The 19,851-nt window shown below is 48.7% G+C and overlaps 1 protein-coding gene across 8 annotated transcripts in view; it reads left to right on the forward strand.

Annotated features, from left to right (window-relative positions):
• TEAD1 (TEA domain transcription factor 1) overlaps positions 1 to 19,851 on the forward strand; it is a 261,357-nt gene that overhangs the window by 202,459 nt on the left and 39,047 nt on the right. For all 8 annotated transcript variants that reach the window (XM_069540946.1, XM_060018513.2, XM_060018511.2 and 5 more), the window contains 5 exons: positions 1,536 to 1,670; positions 2,798 to 2,844; positions 3,750 to 3,811; positions 4,789 to 4,913; positions 19,661 to 19,834. In XM_069540946.1, the coding sequence (XP_069397047.1) occupies positions 1,536 to 1,670; positions 2,798 to 2,844; positions 3,750 to 3,811; positions 4,789 to 4,913; positions 19,661 to 19,834 (543 nt within the window). The remainder of the gene's footprint in view (positions 1 to 1,535; positions 1,671 to 2,797; positions 2,845 to 3,749; positions 3,812 to 4,788; positions 4,914 to 19,660; positions 19,835 to 19,851) is intronic.

Genomic DNA, 19,851 nt, shown 5'->3' on the forward strand with positions numbered 1-19,851 from the left:
GCTCCTTTTCAACGGTTAATTTAAGCGTTTTGAAAATTCACACGGTGCTCCTGGCAGTTATGGGGCAAAGTGGCGTCCCTACCTTGGGAGCACCTGATTGATCTTCCTTAGAACCCTCTAGTACTTGTCTTGTAGGCTTTGATTTCCCCCCCCTCCTTTTGGCCTTGCCTTTGGCGCCTCAGCATGTTTATTCATCACCTTTGGGTAAATCTGTAAACATTGAAGCCACCTCTCAGCTGGTACTCAGTGTCTTAGCCTGAAGCTTCCCTTGACCTTCACTCTCTGTCTGAACTCTGAATGACAGCTGGGGAGAGTGCTCTTTTTACTCTGATGTCACCATTTTGTTTCTGCTTTGATGGAGTCTGGGCCTGGGATAGCTTGCATAGACCTTGTGCAAGCAGCCAGGACCCTTGACATGTTTACTGAGTGTGAAGCCCTGCCCCCACCATCAGGGCCTGTCCCACAGCAGGGGCCTGACCACTTCTCCATCTGTACTGGGGAAGCCTCAGAACCAGCTCAGAGGAGTTGGGAGTTGCGGTCGTTGATAATTGCCCTTTAGATAGTTACCTGGGTCACACATTTCTCCTAAAATGTGAAAAAAAAAAAAAAAAAACCCACGCTCCTACGCATTTTATTGTACCCAAGTGTCATGTGTTTGTATACGTATATATTTTTTAACTAAGAAGAAACATAACCCTGCCTTTGTAACGCAATCCTTTTAACAAATTGTTTATTGTTGTATCCAGGTAACAAGCATGGTAAGTATTTTCACCAAATCGAGTATTCTGTACTTTAGCTGTGCTTGGCAGACTTTTTGGCTAGCTGTGTGTTCTCAGCCTTGGCTTTTTTAGAAAAGACCCTTTTAGGAAAAGGGGAAACCACTTACCTGGTAGCATCCCCTGTGTCCTTGGGTATAGAAAGAACCCGTCTAGCCTTTGACCCAGGCGGGGATACCTGAGAAAGCATGCCCCCCGCCAGCATGCTGCTTGGCCCCGTCATCGCCCTGCCTCATCGCCCCGCCGCCCCGCTGCTTCTGAGCCTCCCCACCAGGTGTCTGCCAGGGCTCCCAGGCCGAGCACACAGACGGGCCTCCCAGCACTCTGCGATGGTCCTACCCCAGATCCACAACCACGCCTCTTCTCTCACCCTCCTCCCCATCTGTGTGCTTGAAAGCAGGGCCTTTTTTCCCCCTCTCCTTGAGTCTGTTAAGTAATTGGAGACATCTCCCTTTGGAAGCTGGAAAAATAAATACGTTGTCCACTCTTCTCAGAGGCTTCCCATTCTGTTGGAAAATGGATTAAAATTTTTTTTCTTTTTAAACCTTGCTACTGGGTGTTCTCAGTAAATGTTCAGAGTTACAGTAGGTTGAGTGTGTTTTTAGCCTTCTGGCTGTGTTTATTTATCTGTGCATGTTTGCTTTTTTGGCCTTTTTTGTGGCACTGTATTTTAGTCCCTGTGCTCGTGGCTGTGCCTGTTTAAGCTGCCCGGTAGCCATGTGTTGTGTATTAATTCTGTGTGTCACTGTCACCTTCAAGGATCAGACTGCAAAGGATAAGGCCCTGCAGCACATGGCCGCCATGTCGTCAGCCCAGATCGTATCAGCCACTGCCATTCACAACAAGCTGGGGCTGCCAGGGATCCCACGCCCCACCTTCCCAGGGGCGCCGGGGGTAAGTCATGAGGTGGCTCCATAATGATGGCCCCTGAGCGCATGGGGTCCACATGGCCAAGCACAGAGCCATCCACCTGGCGCTTCTTGTTAATTGGGTCAGGTGTAAGAGAGGGTAAGGACCATTTTGTGGCGCCCTGTTGCTGAGTGCAAAATGGTGAAAGAAAGCATGGAGGGAGGGAGAGGGGGAGAGTAAGAGAGGGAGAAGGAGAGGGAAGGAGCTTAGTCCCTGAAGACATGGAATTAAGTATCACTTTTTTGGTGCCCTTCCTGGTTGTTATCTGCCTCTTCAGCTCTATCATTTTAATCCTGGCCCTTGGTCTCTGTTCCTGTGTCCTCAGGGTTACTTTATGGCAACTAACTCCTAAAGGGACAGAAGTATTCTATTATCATTTTCATTTTGCACCTGCCAAGGGCTGAGAAGCTTAATGTTATGATCTCATTTAATCCTCAAAATAATCTTAAATGCCTCTTACTGTTATTGCCATTTTACAGATGAGAAAACTGGAGTTAATTAGTAACAAGAGTTTGGGTAACTTGATCGTAATCACATGGTTAGCGATGTCAGGACTCATACCCAGGGCTCTCTGACTCCCTTGACATCCTACTGCCTTTCCAGCAGGCCTCCAGTCAGCGGGCACCAGAAAGCTCAGGAAAGGTCGCAGCAAAGGAGGCGTCTCTGCTGCTGCTCCGAGCTCCTGGCCTCTCGTTCTGAGCTGTGTCCTCTCCCCGGTGCTGGGAGCTGTGGAGGCACATGTTACACAGGAAACATTTCAGAATGGAGGGAGGAGGAGAAGGGTGGGTAGGCACATGGGTAAAGCAGTCAGATGAGATATTTTTGAATCCTCTGCAGTGCACCCAGATTTCAGCTGGGTGTCAGGTGAACACTGAAGAGCTGCTGCCTAGTCCCTGCCGTCCAGGAGATTTTCTGGAAGAAAAGCCAGAGGGAGCTGTAGGTTGCAATCTTCTGCAGGGCAGCGACCATATCTGCATTTAGGGAAGGTCACTTTGCAGCTGGTGGATGATCTGAACCCACTGTCTTTAGCAAAGATTACAGCGCACAGACATCCTGAGCAGTGCTTTGAGGTGAACTCATAACCCTGAAGCTTTTTGCATTTTGCCTTCCAGTTCTGGCCGGGAATGATACAAACAGGACAGCCTGGATCCTCACAAGAGTAAGTTTGAGGAGGGGCCAGCAGTGACAGCTAGGGGCTGGTCACAGCCCACCCCAGGTAGAGGTTTCCTGGCACCAGACTGCCTGCAGGCTTGGAGGAGAAGGGAGAATTAACCTGAGATCACCAAAGTCATCCCCTATTGTTATCTACTGAGGCCAATAGCAGGAAAGAGACTGCTCAGATCCGGGAGACGTGTAAACACCTCACTCCCACCTTAAGTATTAGTGGTTGTGCAGCTGGCAACAGGAGGAGGGGCTCCATCCCTTCATGGTTTTGGGGGGCAGAGCCTGGGGTCCTCCTGAAAGTGCTTGCTTGAGAGAGGGCAGTGGAGGTGATCCTATAGCCCATTTTATTCCGGCTTTCCCTGTAGTGGGGGCAGCTAATAGAAAGTCCTACTGATGCTTTGAGGGCGAGGGAAGCAAGCTCAGTAAGCTGGAAGATAAGGGCAGTCTAGGGATAAAAGCAGAAAGGAACTCCTGCCCATGTATTCTCAAAAGAACTAGAGCTATTTGGCCCAGAGAAGGAGAGCCTGAAACGTCCCAATCCTTGCCTGGAGATGGCGACCACTGACCTCGGTCTCTGCAGGGATCAGAGGAGAGGTTCAGAGGTAGATATCACAGCATGTGCAAGGCAGGCTGACGTCTGTCCAGCTCGTCCCCCGGAACTGGCATGAGGCTTGGTGGTTTGGTCCCCAGCAGCCTGCTGGCCCGTCTCAAATGGACAGCATACCTGGGTCTCTGTCTTGGCAGAGGTCTGCCTGGGCTGTGCTACCACCTGCAGACAGGGAACCTTACGGTGGCGAGGCCCCCAGGTGGGTCCCTAGCCCTGGGAGGCCAAGGCCAGGCCTGGGAAGTAGCCGCTGCTGCAGTCGTGGTTTCTGACTCTTCTCCGTCCTCTGTCTCCAGCGTCAAGCCCTTTGTGCAGCAGGCCTACCCTATCCAGCCAGCGGTCACAGCCCCCATTCCAGGTGAGTCTCTGCGGGACCCTCTTGCTTTGTTCCACAGCTGCACACCCTCCCTCACTTGCAGAGCCATGGACGCCCCCTTCTCGCCGGCACCCTCCTTAAGGCAGGGTTAGCCCGGAGCTCAGGAGGGTCAGGGGGGTGTCCCCTCCCAGGTCCTGATTCGCCTCGGTCATCTCTAGAGAGCTCTTCTCATGAGCTTTTAAAGAAACAGGAAGCCTGATCACTTTCACTCAGGACCCTGGGTCATCCTTGGAAGGGGAAGTTGCTGTGGTTCCTCCCTCATCATAAACAGGCCATGTGGGGCAGTCCCAGTCTTGAGGGCAGATAGGGTTTTACTCACCCTTTCTCAGAGAAGTGCGTTTCAATTCCGAGCCCGCTTTTTTAAAGGAGCGCTTACACGGAAGCCCAGCCAGAAACCGGGGACCCAGCCGGCCTGCCCGCCTCCCGCCGCACGCAGGTGCAGAGGCTCAGTGGGACTCTCTCCGTTAGAGACTCCCCAGGCTGCCGTGCATTCGCTCGTCACCCTCTGCTCCAACACCACGGAGCATTCCAAGAGTATTCCACAGTGCTGGTGACTGCAGTCTTAGGGAAGGAGATGGTTGAGCACAGGAGGTCTTTGTTGCCTGTCTTTCCTGTCTCACAGGAGATCTTTGCCAGCACCTGCTTCCACTCTTCGTCACTCTTGTCGTGGTCCCCAGCGAGGCCCCTTTGCCCAGGATTAGGTGTCCTCACGCCACAGCCCTTAACCTGAGCTGGCGCCAGCTTTAGAAGGAGCCGCCACGTGCATTGCGCTTCTCCGGCTGGCCCTGCCTCTGGGCTCCTCCGCCAGAGCCCACCACTACCTGGCTCAGCTCCACCCCTGACTCTGGTGGATGGGCCTGTTGCCCTTTCCTCCTGGTAGGGCCCTGCCCCGGGGTTGGCCTGAGGCCCGAGGGGAGGGGAGCGGCCAGGTTGAAGGTGACGATCGATCGGTATTTCAGGGTTTGAGCCTGCGTCAGCCCCAGCTCCCTCGGTCCCGGCCTGGCAGGGCCGCTCCATTGGCACAACCAAACTCCGCCTGGTGGAGTTCTCAGCTTTCCTCGAACAGCAGCGAGACCCAGACTCGGTGAGTGTGCCCAGAGAGGTGTGTCCTGAACCCAGGGTTTGCCCCTCTTTCCCTGCCCTCAGGCCTGACAGGTAACCTGTGTGAAGCAGACCTGGTGGAGGATAGCGGAACAGCCCTTCAATTAAGAGAAAAGGTATTTCTGTTGACAAAATATGTGGAACTTTAGAGCTAAATGGTTATGGTGCTGTGGGCTGCGAACTCCAAGGATTGCTGGAGCTGTAGCGAAGGACCTTAACAGGCTCTTGCACGTGGTAAAATGTAACGTGTTCTGAGCCCTGCCCTGTGGCTGGTGCTCTGTGCAAAGCTTATAGATAGGATCACATTTAACCCTCACAGAACCCCATAAGGGTAGGTGCTCTGTGGTACACGAGAAAACAGAGAGGTTAAATAATTTCCCTATAGCCACAGAGTTACGGATTAGAGATTCCAACTCATGTCTTTAAAACTCAAGCCTAAACATTTAGCCATTATTCTATACTTCTTTTCAAAGCTGTGTCTTCTCAAGATAGCAAGAAGTAACAGAGTAGTACTTAAGTAATTTGAAGTGGAATGTGATGCATTATAATACCAGAAATACCAAGAACATTGGCATCTGGACTCTATTTGTCGCTTCTCTTCCTTCCCATTTCCCTGCCCCATCTAGTGCCCGTCATCCCCCTGTTTCTCAGCCAGACCCACCATTTCCCCTGCATATGTGAGCCTCCCTTCTTTCCCACCCGACAAGCCTGAGACCCTTTCTTCCCTCCCACTCCTTGGCTGTGATTATGAGCACTGCATCTGTGTGTGGGTGAGCCCAAGGCAAAAACTAAAGAAATCATGAGTTTGTCTTTGGGAGCTTTACCAACTCCTTTCCATAATTTGTACCTCACTCCACCCTGCTGATCTCGGGGGCTACCAAAAGCACACAGGTGCCACGCTCTCTGGGTATTTGCCGCCTTGCTGTCATTCTGTTACCAGGAAAAATCATCATGAATGAGTTCACTGTCTGTTGTAAGTAACTTGGATACAGACATCTGGAGGTGACCTCTCCTGGGAGTATTTGTACCTTGGCTCGCTGGAAAGCCTCTGATGGTAGGATGGGGGAGAACCCACAGGTGGAGGGGTTTCCGCCAGCCGTCACCAGAGTGGAGACTCGGGAACCCACGTGTGGCCCCCTGACATTTCTGTCTATGAATTGTGAATGCTGGGAGCTGGTGGAAAAATAGAGCCTGCTCCAAAATTAGGAAAAAATGAAGAAGGAGATGTAGAGTAGGTCATTGGGCCCATTGAGGCAGGTCAGGGAAAATGAGATTATTGAGAACAGGGAAGAGAAGGCCACCTGGAGCCTCTTCTCTAGTGTCTGAGTGACTTTACAAGAAGGGTGATGGTGAGAGCTTAAATCCCTCTCTGCGGGAGCATTGAAATAAACAACCAAAAAGATTATCTTCCTTTTCTTCCTCTTCTGTCTGAGAAGTGTAGATGGTTCTTTGGCTGAAGACTGGGCTTTTGGCCCAGATTGTGCTTCTGCTTTCTGTAACTTGTGTTTGTATGACACCTCATTGCTCGCAGAGTACATTGTCATTGGTTATTTCATTTTGTCCTCAACGTGCTGGTGAACTGCATTCTTTTTTTCCCCATTGTACAGATGAAGAAACTGAGGCCCAGGCACATAAAATGACTTAGGATATTTAGCCAATAAGCAGGAGGACCAGGAGTTCAGATCTTTCATTCGTGTACTCTCTTCACTACTGTGAACCACCACCAATTGTGAAGGTCTCTTGGATTGTGTTTTCAGTCTGTGTATCTCCTGTATCAGCAAATCTCTCTCTTTGCTTCTGACCATTTTTTTAAGGAATAGAACTCCAAGACATTGGGAAGCAGAAGTCCCAAGATGTTAGTTGTTATCCTTGTTACAAGACTCAATATAATGTTTTATCACCAAAAAAAGAAACAAATTTTTTTTTTTTTTAAATTTAAAAAGCCTATGGCACCCCCCTCATATTGTAACTGTCCTCCTCAGTTATGGACCTGTTAGGGCCCAGGATGACCAGTTCCTCTTTTTCCTGTTGTTGGTGTTAATTGGGCTTCACACTGTGAATCACCGGCAGATTCATTCAGTCCATTCTATAAACATTTATGAGCACTTGCATGTTCAGGGCGCTGTACCGAGGAGGGGCCGGCCCAGTGCTGCACAGCCAGCCACTGACTGTGCCCTTGGCGGGGGTGGGGGGTGGGGGTGACGTCTAGTGGGGGAGGCACACGAGGCGATAGTCACACATGAGGCCACTGCAAAGTGTGGTGACCGCTGGGGACGGAGGACACTGGATGCTGTGAATGAGGGACAGGGAACCAGGCAGGCTTCGTCAAGGAAGCAGCCCTCATGCCAAGAGGTAGAGCATCGATATGGGCAGGGACGAGTAAGGGAGAAGAGCACTCGAGGGGCGATGACTCTGTTGTAGATAAAGCAGGAGGTGAAAGCTGGTGACTAGCTTAGAAAGGCAGGGCCCACCAAGTCCTTGGAATAGAGTCCAGAGATACTTGTTTCATGTATGTTCAGGATTACACGTAAGACTCTGAACGGTTCGCAGTTGGCAGGGCAGAAATTGAGACACAGATGTAGAGAACAAACGTGTGGACACCAAGGGGGGAAAGTGGTGGAGGGGGGTGGGTAGGATGAATTGGGAGATTTTGATTGACATATATACACTAATATGTATAAAATGGATAACTAATAAGAACCTGCTGTATAAAAAAATAAATAAAATTCAAAAAAAAAAAAGAATCTGAATGGTTCAACTAGATTTGACCTTTCACTGATGAATGAACAGGTTTGCCTCTTTAGCTTAAACTCTAACACGTGACTTTAATGGTGACAGATGTGGTAAACTAGAGAGTGAATTTCCAGAGTAGGAGGGACTTAAGGGAGACCACCCTGGACCGAGGACCAGGCAAACTAGATTCTCCTCTTGGCTTTGTTGCTCCCCAAGTGTGCCTTATTTCCTCTTGGGCGACAATACAGGCAGAAAAGGGTTCAGACCTGCCCACAGCCATTGACTAACGATCTCTCCAAGCCTCTTCTATAGAAAGAAATAGAATTACCTACCTCATAGGGCTGTGATAGGGATGAAAAAGAATCGCACTGCACCAAGCTCATTAATTTATTTGCTTGGTTTTTGCCAGCACTACCCATAGACCCATGATTCCAGTGAACCCAAGCCATTGCAAAGACATAGGGGGAAATGTGTGTACATGTCTGTATGTAGACAGATTTGCAAAATCCCAAGTTGAATTTGTTTAGGACCTTTAATTATTTGTCACTTTGTTGGCTTCCTTATCAAATTAACATGCTTAATGTTTGATGTTAAATTTTAAGGGTAGTATATCCAAATTTGTTTAAATGTACCAGGTGAGTTTCTTTTCGATGGCTTTAAATTTTCCTATAGCTGGAAGTCTGAGAGCCAAAGAAACCATTCACATGCTACATGTCTTTTCAGTGTGACCTTGGACCTCAAGGGCCTTTACATGTTCATTGTGACAGCACCTTATGTTTGCAAAATGAAGCACATATTACATAATTGGAGAGGCTGGTGCTTGAGACTTGCCAGAATGCTTGTTTTGAGTAAGCTTGTGAATTCTCCCCCATTTCAGTTAGTCAGCTACCTCTTTTAGTCCCAGCTATGCTGGAAATTCACTCTTCGGTTTACCACGTGTCACCTGCTACCACTAAAGATTCTTCACAATTCTGCCACCCCTACCAGCAGTAGTACTGGTGATAGCCAGCACTGTCTTACCCAACCCTATGACATAGCCTGCCCAGTATTAGGCAGCCAGCTGACATTGGAAATGGGATTCAGATCCAGGTCTGTCGATTCCATATCCTGAGACCTGTAACCAAAGGTTCTGGGGTCCATTTGTATCTGATGTGTGTACCTGTAGCCAGCCATAATCTACAAGGAGCTAAGGGAAGACTAATCTGGGGGATGAACGCCCCCTGCTGGCTCTGCCTCATGTGTAAACCAGACATTTCCCGGAGTCGGTGGTTGTTTATATTGGTGGAGAACCAGCAAGTCAGTCCCTCTGTTACCTTTGGCTCCACTAGAAGCTAAGAGAAAAACAGCAGAGGGTGAAGAAAGGAAGATCTAAAAAACAAAGACTATTTTAGAAGTGGTTAGTAATGCTCGAAAGTACACTTTCTACACGATTTCAGTGTTGCGTATCAAAGGTGTTAAGTGCAAAATCCTCCACCCAGGGTGGGCTTTTTAAAAGGGCCTCGCCTGTAATCAGGGCCCAGTTCCTGGAGACCTGAAGCAGCTGCTCCTTTAGAGAAATGAAAACCCGGCCTTGATGAGCTGTAAGCTGAATCCCGTGTGTGCATGCAGAGTGGTTTTCCTGATAAAGCCTAACGGGATCCCTCTACCTGCTCCCTGGTGCAGGGCAGGTTCCTCCAGCCGCCCCGAAGCTCAGCCACACCTTCCCAGGCAGAGGTTGTGTATTTAATGCCTACCGTGATCTGGATTCCAGAGCAAGCAGGGCTGTGAGCAGGAAGAGAGTGTGTGAGTTCGGTTAGGTAGGAGTTACACAGCCAGAGAAAGGCAAGCTTTGGGATGGAGAGGGCGGGATAGGAGATTATTCTCTTTAGATTTTGAAGGAGCAGTATCTTGGGGAAGGAGAAGTTCCGTGATGTGCAGGAGCACACCTGACCAGGGAGACACCTCTGCTAGTTGCAGCCATCACGATAACCTCCAGCACTGGCTGAGCTGTGTCCCAAGCCCTGCGTGCCAAGCATTTGACACAGGCACTGTTCTTACGTCCCGTCTCTCAGTAATGGAACGGAGGCTCGGGAGCATTAAGGTACACTATCAAGTTCCACGGCCAGGAAATGGCCGTGCCGTGGTTTGTCTCCCCTTTGTATATTCACCATGTCACTGTACTTTGGAAGAAATTAAAAAATCACTCAGATGCAAAAACGGCTGCCCTTCAAGGTCTGAGCTCCCCAAGCACAGCCTGGATGTAGCAGGCCCTTCACACGGGGGCAGCCAGTGAAGGCAGGTGATCGGGACATTTGGAGAAAGAAAAGTAAGGACCCTTGATTTGGGCTCCACAGGAGGAGAGAATTCCCGAATGATACCCAGGCTTGGACGATGGCAGTTCCTCAACCAGAAGGTGAGGAGTTTTGCTGCCTGGAGTGACCTGGCCCCTTATCTTTATTTCTAAGTGGCTGGAACAGCCTAAAAGCATGGGACTTCCCCAGTGCCGGGAGTGAGTCAGCAGTCTTCACAGCCTGAGGGAACCTGAGTTCTTCCCTCTGGGGGGAGTCTTGTCCCTCAAGTTTTGCAAATATATTCTGCAGACAGCCTGATTCTTTTCCATACGGGCAGTTGGTTAAATGTGGACCCCAAGGAGGATTTCATGGTTTTATGTCGCTTCTTTCAAAGGCCTAAATTCACAGATCAACTGAAATTCCTTTGTCAGATCTCACCGATCCCGACTTTGGTTTGGAAAATGTGACCAGTGCAACTCTGAGGAAATAAAACATGGAGGAGGGCCGTGGCAGAAAGAAGAGTCAATTGTTTCGTATGGGAATTCAGTTGGAGAAGTAAGATCAGAAGCAAGGTTTATTTAGATTCCAGATTGCCAGGAGGAGCCTCGCCTATATCCTGGACAGAGTGGAAGAGGGCAAGTTCTCTCTGCAGAAGCTCCCAGGCCCTGCAGTGCCTGCTGATTAAGGGGGTCGCTACATCTCAGAGCGGGGTTGTGTGTTCATAGGAAACAGCTCTTTGGGGAGATTTGGTTTCTGGTCCTTCAGAAAAGAGACTCTTTCTCTCCCCCAGTTCATGGCTTGTGTGTGGCTCTCATTAACAGTGAACCTGCATCCTAGCATCTGTGCAGCTTCCTAAGGCTCACACAGAACTGTCATGTTTCCTGTTTTGTTTGACCTCACACTGACCCGTGAGATGAGCAGGCCAGGTGACATCTCTGTTCAGATGAGGACACCACAGCCCAGAAAGTTTAAGCAACTTGGCTCAGGCCACACAGCTCAGCAACAGCAGGGCCTGGATTCTAACCCATGGGTTCTTAATGTACGCATCACATATTTGAGTAAATGGTCAGAAAGCACATTTGGCCTTCCAGGTCCTCAGGAGGTCTGACGGTTGGCTGCGCTCAATGTTCATGCTTCTGCCTGCTTTTTCTCTTACGTGTTACCACGTGTGGTCTTCCAGTAGGACGTGGGACATGGAGTGTTCTCCAGTGCTGGAGGTGACAGGTCGCTGTGACAGCCTTTCCCACCCTGTCCTGCACGACTGCCAAGCTGCACTGTCAGCTCATCCATGCCAACTGTACCCTCTCGTAGCAGCAGTGGGTGGTTTGCTCTCCATGTCTGAGCTTCTCTGGACGCTCACCCTCTTTATTCATGACCATTTGGGGATGAGGCAATTGAAAGCATCTGGAAATCTGGGTTTTATAGACATTTCACAGAGGCCCAGCCAGGCTCCATCTGCTTTCCTTAGCAGGTCAGCCACCGCCCCCCCCCACCCCCGCCTGCCTTCCTGGTCGCTGTCCCTGTACTCAGCCAGTGGGCCTTAACGGCTGCACTTGTGTGGGGAAGACGCACTTCTTTTTAAGAAAACAGCAGCCGCTCCATGGAGGTGGTGGTAGAAGTGGGAGGTGGGGTGAGGGGTTGCATCCTGGTGTGAGATCCAGGAAGGAAGGACCGATGCGTTCCTTGTTTCTTGTGTTCAGTGATGTTTCTTTCTGGGAAGAGCACAGGGAGGGGAGGAAGCAGCACCGGGGGGCCAAGTAGCCAGAACAGGGCTGGTGCCTCTGGACTAGCTAGCTGAGGAGAGAGCCTGCTGGAGCGTGAGCCCAGGCAAGCTCCTCTCCCCAGGGACTGAAGACGCAGGCCACTTTCCGTGGCTTGGTCCTGCATCCACTCCCTGTCCCTGCAGGGCCCAGGGGCCATCACAGGTTGCCCAGGCTGCGCTGGGGGTGTCTGAGCAGACTGTCCAGGCAGCAAAATAACAGGAAGCAAATGTAGGTGATTTGTCCTTGTTCTGTTTCAACTTGTACATTAGCATCCCTTGACATGAGTTATTTGTCTTGGTTTCTTTGAATTCCTAAGTGGATTATAATTTTTCTCCCGGTATTATTTGACAGCAGTCATTTTTCAAGGTTTTACTGCGTTCTTCAAATACTTGGAATTTTTGGAATAAGTTTAGGGAAAGACCGCCATCTTCAGGTCAGACAGTGTAGTGCAGCGTTGGGGTGTGTCCAAGGGAGCCTCTCAGATGCCAAGGACCAGCAGATTCTTAGGGCTTTCCCTTTCCTTTTGCATAAAAAGTGAACTGCCTCATCAGAGGGCTCTGGACTAGAACGTATTAGCAGCCCTTTCAAAAAAGGGAAAAGAAAATTAAACCCCAGTGGCCACTTTGGGAGTTGCTTGTTCTGGTTGGTCTCATCTGCAGTAATGGGCAACCTCCCAGGCTGCCCTAGCCCCACTTGCGAGGACAGACTTTGCATTCTTCACGGACACGCCTTGGGGGTAGTTCAGGGGCCGGATTCCTCAAGGCCTCGTGTACACGTCACCCCTACCTCAGCTGCCCGACAGTACAGTACTTAATGGCAGTGTCGGGACAGTAGAAATCACCAATGTGTCTGAAACTTTCCTCTCAATTTCTGCTTTAAATTTTTAGTATTTCCATTTCGTTGCTGTCAGAGGAACAGCCATAATTTCAAGTAATCTCACCCGAAGTACAGAAACATCGTGATTATTGGGGAAAATAATAATAGCAATGATAATAATAACAAATTACACGCTTGGCACAGCATTGTGGATTTTCCACGTGTGATCTCCTTTAAGCATCGTGACGCTCCTTCGAGGTAGGTACTGTTATTATCCCTGCATTACCGATGTGGAGAAGGCTGAAAGCGCCCCTCCCAGATGACTCAGCTAGGAAGCGGTGCCGGCGCCAGGACTCAGACCCAGACCCTGTCTGACTCCTGAGTCTGGTGCTCAGCCCTCCTCCCCTGCAGCCTCCCCAAGCAGCAGAGAGAGAGAGGGAGGGCCAGAGACCAGGAAGGAAAGCGGCCTCGCAGAACAGCTTTGGAGGAGGGGGAAAGTCCTTTGTTAATCCCCCAGGGTAGCTAAATTACCCTTCACAAGTCACGTTGGGGAGATTTTAGGATTACATTTACCTTTGTCACTGTTTACAACTGCTGTGAAGAATAACTGGAGAGGTTCTAGCAATAAAAAGAGAAAATGAGCATTTCCCCAAGCCAGAATAGGAATCTGTGTATTAAGATTGTGTCAGGGGCTGCTGAGCCGCGGGACATCTCAATCCAGGTAGGATTGTGCTGGTGCAACATCAGTCTTTCTGGTGAACCCTGCAGGCAGACAGGGTCCAAGCTCCTGCTCAGTCATCCTGAGTATTTGGGCCTAGGAAGGCTCTATGATCTGACCAAGCTCCTTTCAGGTCCAGGGAACTTGCGGCCAACTGGAATGCACATCCTGAAGCACGACTCTTTGTGTTTTTGTTTCCCTTTATAGTTCTTTCCTCACAAAACTCCATGATGTTTCAAGATAGTAATAGATGTGCTTCGTGTATAAGCCAGATCACACCCCATGCATGGCCTATAAGGCAGAGCAGCCATCGCCTGCCCCCTTGCCCTGTCTCCCACCCCCCAGTCCTGCTCCTTAGAAACAGCTGCTGCCGCCTTTTATTCCTTGCTTTGTATAGTATCTCCGTATTTCTAAACAACATGCATCTACTCTGTATCTCAGTCCATCGATCTGCAGACGTTATCTCTGACTTCTTACTGTGGAAGACCAGGACTTAGCTCTCTGAACTTAGCACATCCTCACCCCCCCCCAATATGGTTACATCACAATTTTTGGTTTAATTAACACTCAGTGTTTATATTACAAACCTGTGCAAATTTTGTACACAGCATGGTTAACGTATAATGGGTTAGAACCATTTTCTTGATTGTAAAACTTGTTTTTTCTAAGGTTTGTCACTGCCTTTTTATTTGTTCCGTTTTTATATACCTACACAAATTCATCCTCCGCATTTCTAACAGAATTCTCAAACTCTTCTCCAGACGATCAGCTAAGTCAGGGAATCTCTCTAGTCCCTTTAGGAGCCCTCCAGCTTCTCGTCCCCTCTGGACTGGCTGCTGTGCAGGTCAGCAGCCCAGCTGCGGGCCAGTGTGTTCCTTTCACCTCTCTTCTGGGTTCCGGCCTCATCTCCCTCTTTTTTTTTTTTTTTTTTTTTTTTTGCGGTACGCGGGCCTCTCACTGCTGTGGCCTCTCCCGTTGCGGAGCACAGGCTCCGGACGCGCAGGCTCAGCGGCCATGGCTCACGGGCCCAGCCGCTCCGCGGCACGTGGGATCTTCCCGGACCGGGGCACGAACCCGTGTCCCCTGCATCGGCAGGTAGACTCTCAACCACTGTGCCACCAGGGAAGCCCATCTCCTGCTTTTTTGATTTACTCCCTCGTTTGAAAAGAACATATCCTCCTACTGCTACCTCATAGTTGCAGGGAAGGTCGGTTTTCTGAACCCTGACAAATCTGAGAGTGTGTTCTGTTCTCACGTGTGATGGCTAACTTGGTTTTCATCGTGGTTTGCACCTTAGGCTTGTGAAGCTTCATTCACTTTTTCAAGACAAATCCCACATACATTCTCCTTGCTAATGAATCACACTGTCTGTTTAGTGCTGGAGAATACTGCCATCCGTACAAACAGAGCAGGTACATGCTGATTTAAGTCATGGGATGTTGACTGTCCTTAATCCCAGTCTTCTCTATGAGAATCTTTGAGGACATGTATTTAATGGGCAGCCGATGGTTCTGACTACAGAGGCAATACGCTGGCTCCATACATTCACTCTGTAGGTTCTTTGAAGGGAGGGGCTTTGTACTGTTAGCTCATGGATTCCCTGTGCCCACCCCAGTGCCTGGTATATAATGGACCTTAGGTGTGCTGATTTGTGCCACGGAAATCCACAAAAGAAATATGCAGAGTGAGCACCTTTTCTGTTGCTGTCATTGATATGTTGATAATCAGCATATCTACTGAGTGCCTAGGAGACTTTCTTGTCATTGAACAAGCCAGCGTTAACCTCTCTTTTCGATATCAAGGAAATTCAGGCTTAGGCTTTGGTAGACTTGACTCACTGACATTCACCCCATTTCTGCTTGTACATTCCCCACATACTTGGGATTGTTGGTTGTTGTTACTTTTGTTGTTTTTGTAAATATTTGTTTTCTGCCATATAGAATAGAACTGCCCTGTTTTGGTTTTGTGTTTCACCTTTAGTTTTGGGGAAACCACCACTGCTGGAAAGAAAATGGGATTTATTGGGGAAGGAGGAAGGGAAGTGAGGTATCCACCCTAGTCTTCTCTTATGAGGAGATCTGGCAGGATGGGAAGTAGAGCCTCACCAAATAGTTTTTAGGGTTTCAATTTCATTAAAACTTGAACCCAAACATATCAGGTAGACGTCTTCTTTTCAGCCTTCTAGATTTGGGTGCAGAGGGATTCCTCACCTAGCCAGTTGAATTAAGGAGAGAGGGAGGTCTGTTTGTCCCACTGCTGTGGCCTCCAGGATGCCTTCTTTAGCCCTTTGTATTCTTAGAAACAAAGTCACCTCTTGGCAGGAATAAAGCCACTCAGATGCCAACAGTCAGGGTTTGGTTTCAAGTCACCAGCCTTGGGGAGGCAGCGCCCGATTTCCTTTGGCAAAGACAGCCTGCCCATGCTCAGTTCATTTCAGCCACTTGGGCACTAAGGTAACTCCTCAAAATAGAAACCTCTGAAGCCTCTATCTGATGCATCTGTGAATAATTATGTTTGTCCCGAACTCTAATTTCATTTCTCAGAATTTTGAAAACGTTATTCAGCTTTTTTCTCTTTTCTCAGATCAACTTTCAGAAAAAGTAGATCTGAGTTAGAAGGATCTAGGCATTTATATTTTCTTCTGGAGACAGTGTGGTTGATGTTTGCAGCCAATGCATGGGCTGTGGCGTTGACAGATCCAAGTTTTATTCTTAACTTCAGGACTGTTCCTGGATGTGTGACCTCAGGCACATCTGTTCATCTCTGAGCTTCTGTTTCCTCATCTGTAAAAACGATTTTAATAAAATCTGCCTACAGTATCATTGTGAGGCAGTGACCCTGAGGTCATTGTATAGAGGTCACATATATAGAAAGCACATTGTACAAACACTGAATGGACACAGTTCTCTTTCTTTCTGCAGACACAGGTGAGAGGCCAACACCCCGAGCAGCTTGTAACGGGTGGGCTGTAATCAAGGATCTGAACAGCCATGCAGCTTCACAACTTGCTCCCAGCTCTTGGCTTATTTGTGTTTATTTTTCCATTGCTAGGCAGGAGGGATAGCTAAAGTAGGAAAGTTCTTTTGATTCTACCCCAGGATCTAGTTAATCTCACATAATACACTGCAACAACAGTAATCTTAGCAGCTGTGATTTATTGAACACTTCTTGTGTGCTAGGCCCTATGCCGAGCACCCTCTGTGCATTATTTCCTTTAATCTTCCAACCTGTTCTGTATGACAGTCATATATCCCCATTGTACATATGAGAAAAACGAGATTTCAGGTTCTTGTCTGGCTCCAGAGTGCTTTGTGCTCAGCACCTTGATTTTCAGCTATACTTTCATGGTCCCCATTGAAGAACGGTACATTTTACCCTCTGGTCGTTCACCTTCCTGATCTCTGACGCCTGGAGGTCCAGGCTGTGGTCCCTGAGTTACAACAGTTTTAATTTCACCCCAGCTCGGATTCCCTGGCCCATGGGAGCTGGCGAGGCAGAAGAGCTGGGAGTGAGGTGTGCTCAGCAGAGAGACTCTGATTCTTTTCACAGGTATACTACCCAAGGCTCTGTTTGTATTCCATTCTTTCCCGTAAACTCACTGCCTACAGATGCCACAAGAAGTGACAGAAATGGCGCCTCTCAAAGCCAGGTAGGGCTGGGAGCTTGCTGCAAGCAAGGTTTGGTTAAGGGCTGGGTGATGGACATGGAGACAGCCAGTTGTCTGGATAATGAAGGAACAACGCCTTTTGCCCTCTGCTCCTGTACTGGTAACTGAGGTCCAACAGAGGGGCCAGGCACGAGGCATCACCTCTTCATGCACCTCCTCATCTCTGAGGGCCTTGCACTAGTGTTTGTGCTCCCAGCTTCACCTGTGTTGTTTTTTATCCTCCTACCGACTGATGAGACTGGAAGCGCCTTAGCAGCAGTGCCCCATACATTTCTGTGGGCTTTGGTTTGCTTATAATTGAAAAGATGATGTGATGACATTTGAGAAAATTTTTAAAAGATCAGAGGTACTTCACCCCTCCCTATAACCTCACTTCCCTAACATGACAATGGCTTCTACTTTATTTTAAAAGTTTTCTTCCAGCACAACATATTCCGTTCCTGCGTGGCTGCATCCAGGTCTCAGGCCATCCTGAAATCCACCAGACAGCTGGAACAGAGGCTGGGTCCATGTCAGAGCTTGACGTTCCTCTTTTTCATTTCACCTGATGCCTTTTAGGGTTTTGGAAGCCTTGGTAAAGATAGCACTCTGATGCTGAGCAGGAGAGGGGCTTAGCCCTCTCCCAGATGGTGCTGGGCCCTGGCCACACTCCCTGTATGTGGACAGCTGGCACCAGATGGGGTATTGCGCCTCCTGCCCTTCCACATTGTGGCCAGAGATCCACAGCGTGTGGGTAGCAGGTCATGAGTGTAAACCAGCACTTCCTCAGGATATATTTACAGGGTTTTGTGAGCAAACAACTTTGGGAAACTTTGGGCTATAGAAAGTTACACAATGTTTCTCTTCCGCAGTGCTTTTAATGTGTTATATTCAATGAACCTCAAAGGAGAGAGGTTTTATGAGACATAGTAGTAGCTAACATTTATTTAGTGTCTACTGTTTGTTGAATGGAGGAGCTCCAGTAAGCTCTTAGTATGCAGTACCTCATTTAAACCCTATAGCACTGGGACTTCCCCGGTGGCGCAGTGGTTAAAAATGTGCCTGCCAATGCAGGGGACACGGGTTCAATCCCTAGTCTGGGAAGATCCCACATGCTGCGGAGCAACTAAGCCCATGTGCCACAACTACTGAGCCTGTGTGCCACAACTACTGAAGCCTGCGCCTAAAGCCTGTGCTCCACAGCAAGAGAAGCCACCGCAGTGAGAAGCCTGTGCACCGCAACGAAGAGGTAGCCCCCGCTCGCCGCCAACTAGAGAAAGCCCGCGCGCAGCAACGAAGACCCAACGCGGCCAAAAAAATTTTTTTAATAAAATAAAAAATAAATAAATAAGCAAAAAGATTAAAAAAAACAAAAATAAACCCTATAGCGCCCCTGGGAGGTAGGTACCATCGCTGTCCCCATGTCGGAGGCTGGGGGGACTTACCCAGTGTCGTAGCTGATTGGCAGTGGGCACAAAGTTTTGTGCTGAAGCAGGCTGAGCGCAGATTCCATCTCAGCCAGTACACAGTACTGCTGGCGAGCAGCTTAGAGCAGCCTTCTTTTATTTGGGACTTCTCATTCCCTATGGAACTAGTACTTGGAAGGACTCTAGTTGGAGAAATGCCAGTGTAAACTTGAAAAGTGAATAGGGACTGGTGGGCAAATACTGACATGGGTTTCTCTTGTGAACCCTGTTGGGTTCTGAGCTCCCTGGAACCCCTGTACCCCGGATGCCTTTGTGTCACATTAGGCTGGTCTTAACTGCCTATTCAGCAGGAGAGGCGGGCATGGGGGGGCTGGAGTATAGAGTTTAGGCCAGTGGTTCTCCAACTTGGCTGCATATTGGAATTCATCAAGGGAGCATTAAACATTACTGATGCCTGGCCTCATTCTCAGAAATGCCAGTTTAGCCTGGGTGGGACCCAGGCATTGGTGATTTTTAAATGCTCCATGGTGATTCTGCTGCATCCTGAGTGAGAACCACTGGTTTGCCACACTCCTTTTTGGTCTGGTTACCATATCTTATACCAAAGCAAGGAGAAGAAAACATTTCCATTTGTTAAATGACTTGCCAGGGTTTTGATTTGTCTGTTTCTGGTTTTGTGAATGAGTGACTGGACTTTTTTTACGGGTCCCATATAGCCCTGCACCATGAATCCTCTCCATGATCTATACCCATGACTCTAACTTTGCACTGACGGTCACATATTGACCAGCCCTTTTGCAGAAGTTTTAGATTGGTTACTAAGGGGACTTGTGAGAAAGACACTCAGCTCTCTTATTCCTGATGGAAGAAGTAGGTGGGTACCATTGCTCAGAGCACTGCATTCATGCTGTTGCTAGGGGAGCTGGAGTGACAAGTGTATTTTGGGTGATGGCGTTAGCTGACCACACCCATACTGCTTATTGGACTTACACTGTAAATAATGGGCTCCAAAGTCACTGTCATTTTCAGTTAAGTCAGGTAAAACTGGGTAACGGAATTGTTTCTAGGTTTGGTAGTTGGGTAACTTAAGTTGTTGTTTCCTACTGTGTCTACAAAAAAGACATTTTTAGGCACTTGGGAAAATATATGCCCTTGTAATAATAGACAATGATTGTTTTAACCCTTAGCTATAATGGCTTTTCTTAATATCTTCATCTTTTCGAAGGCACAGACCCGAGGCCATTCAAGGCGGAATTCCGGGATTTCGAGACTACCACTCTTTGTGCAGCTCAAGATGGATGTGTCCCAGGTTGATCAAAGGGTTTGTAATGGGAATGTTTCTGTTGGTTTCTTACAGTACAACAAACACCTCTTCGTGCACATTGGGCATGCCAACCATTCTTACAGTGACCCATTGCTCGAATCCGTGGACATTCGTCAGATTTATGACAAATTTCCTGAAAAGAAAGGTGGCTTAAAGGAACTGTTTGGAAAGGGCCCTCAAAATGCCTTCTTCCTCGTAAAATTCTGGGTGAGTAAGACCTTGCT

Source organism: Delphinus delphis, chromosome 8 (genome assembly GCF_949987515.2).
Source record: "Delphinus delphis chromosome 8, mDelDel1.2, whole genome shotgun sequence".
Taxonomy (NCBI): Eukaryota; Metazoa; Chordata; class Mammalia; order Artiodactyla; family Delphinidae; genus Delphinus; species Delphinus delphis.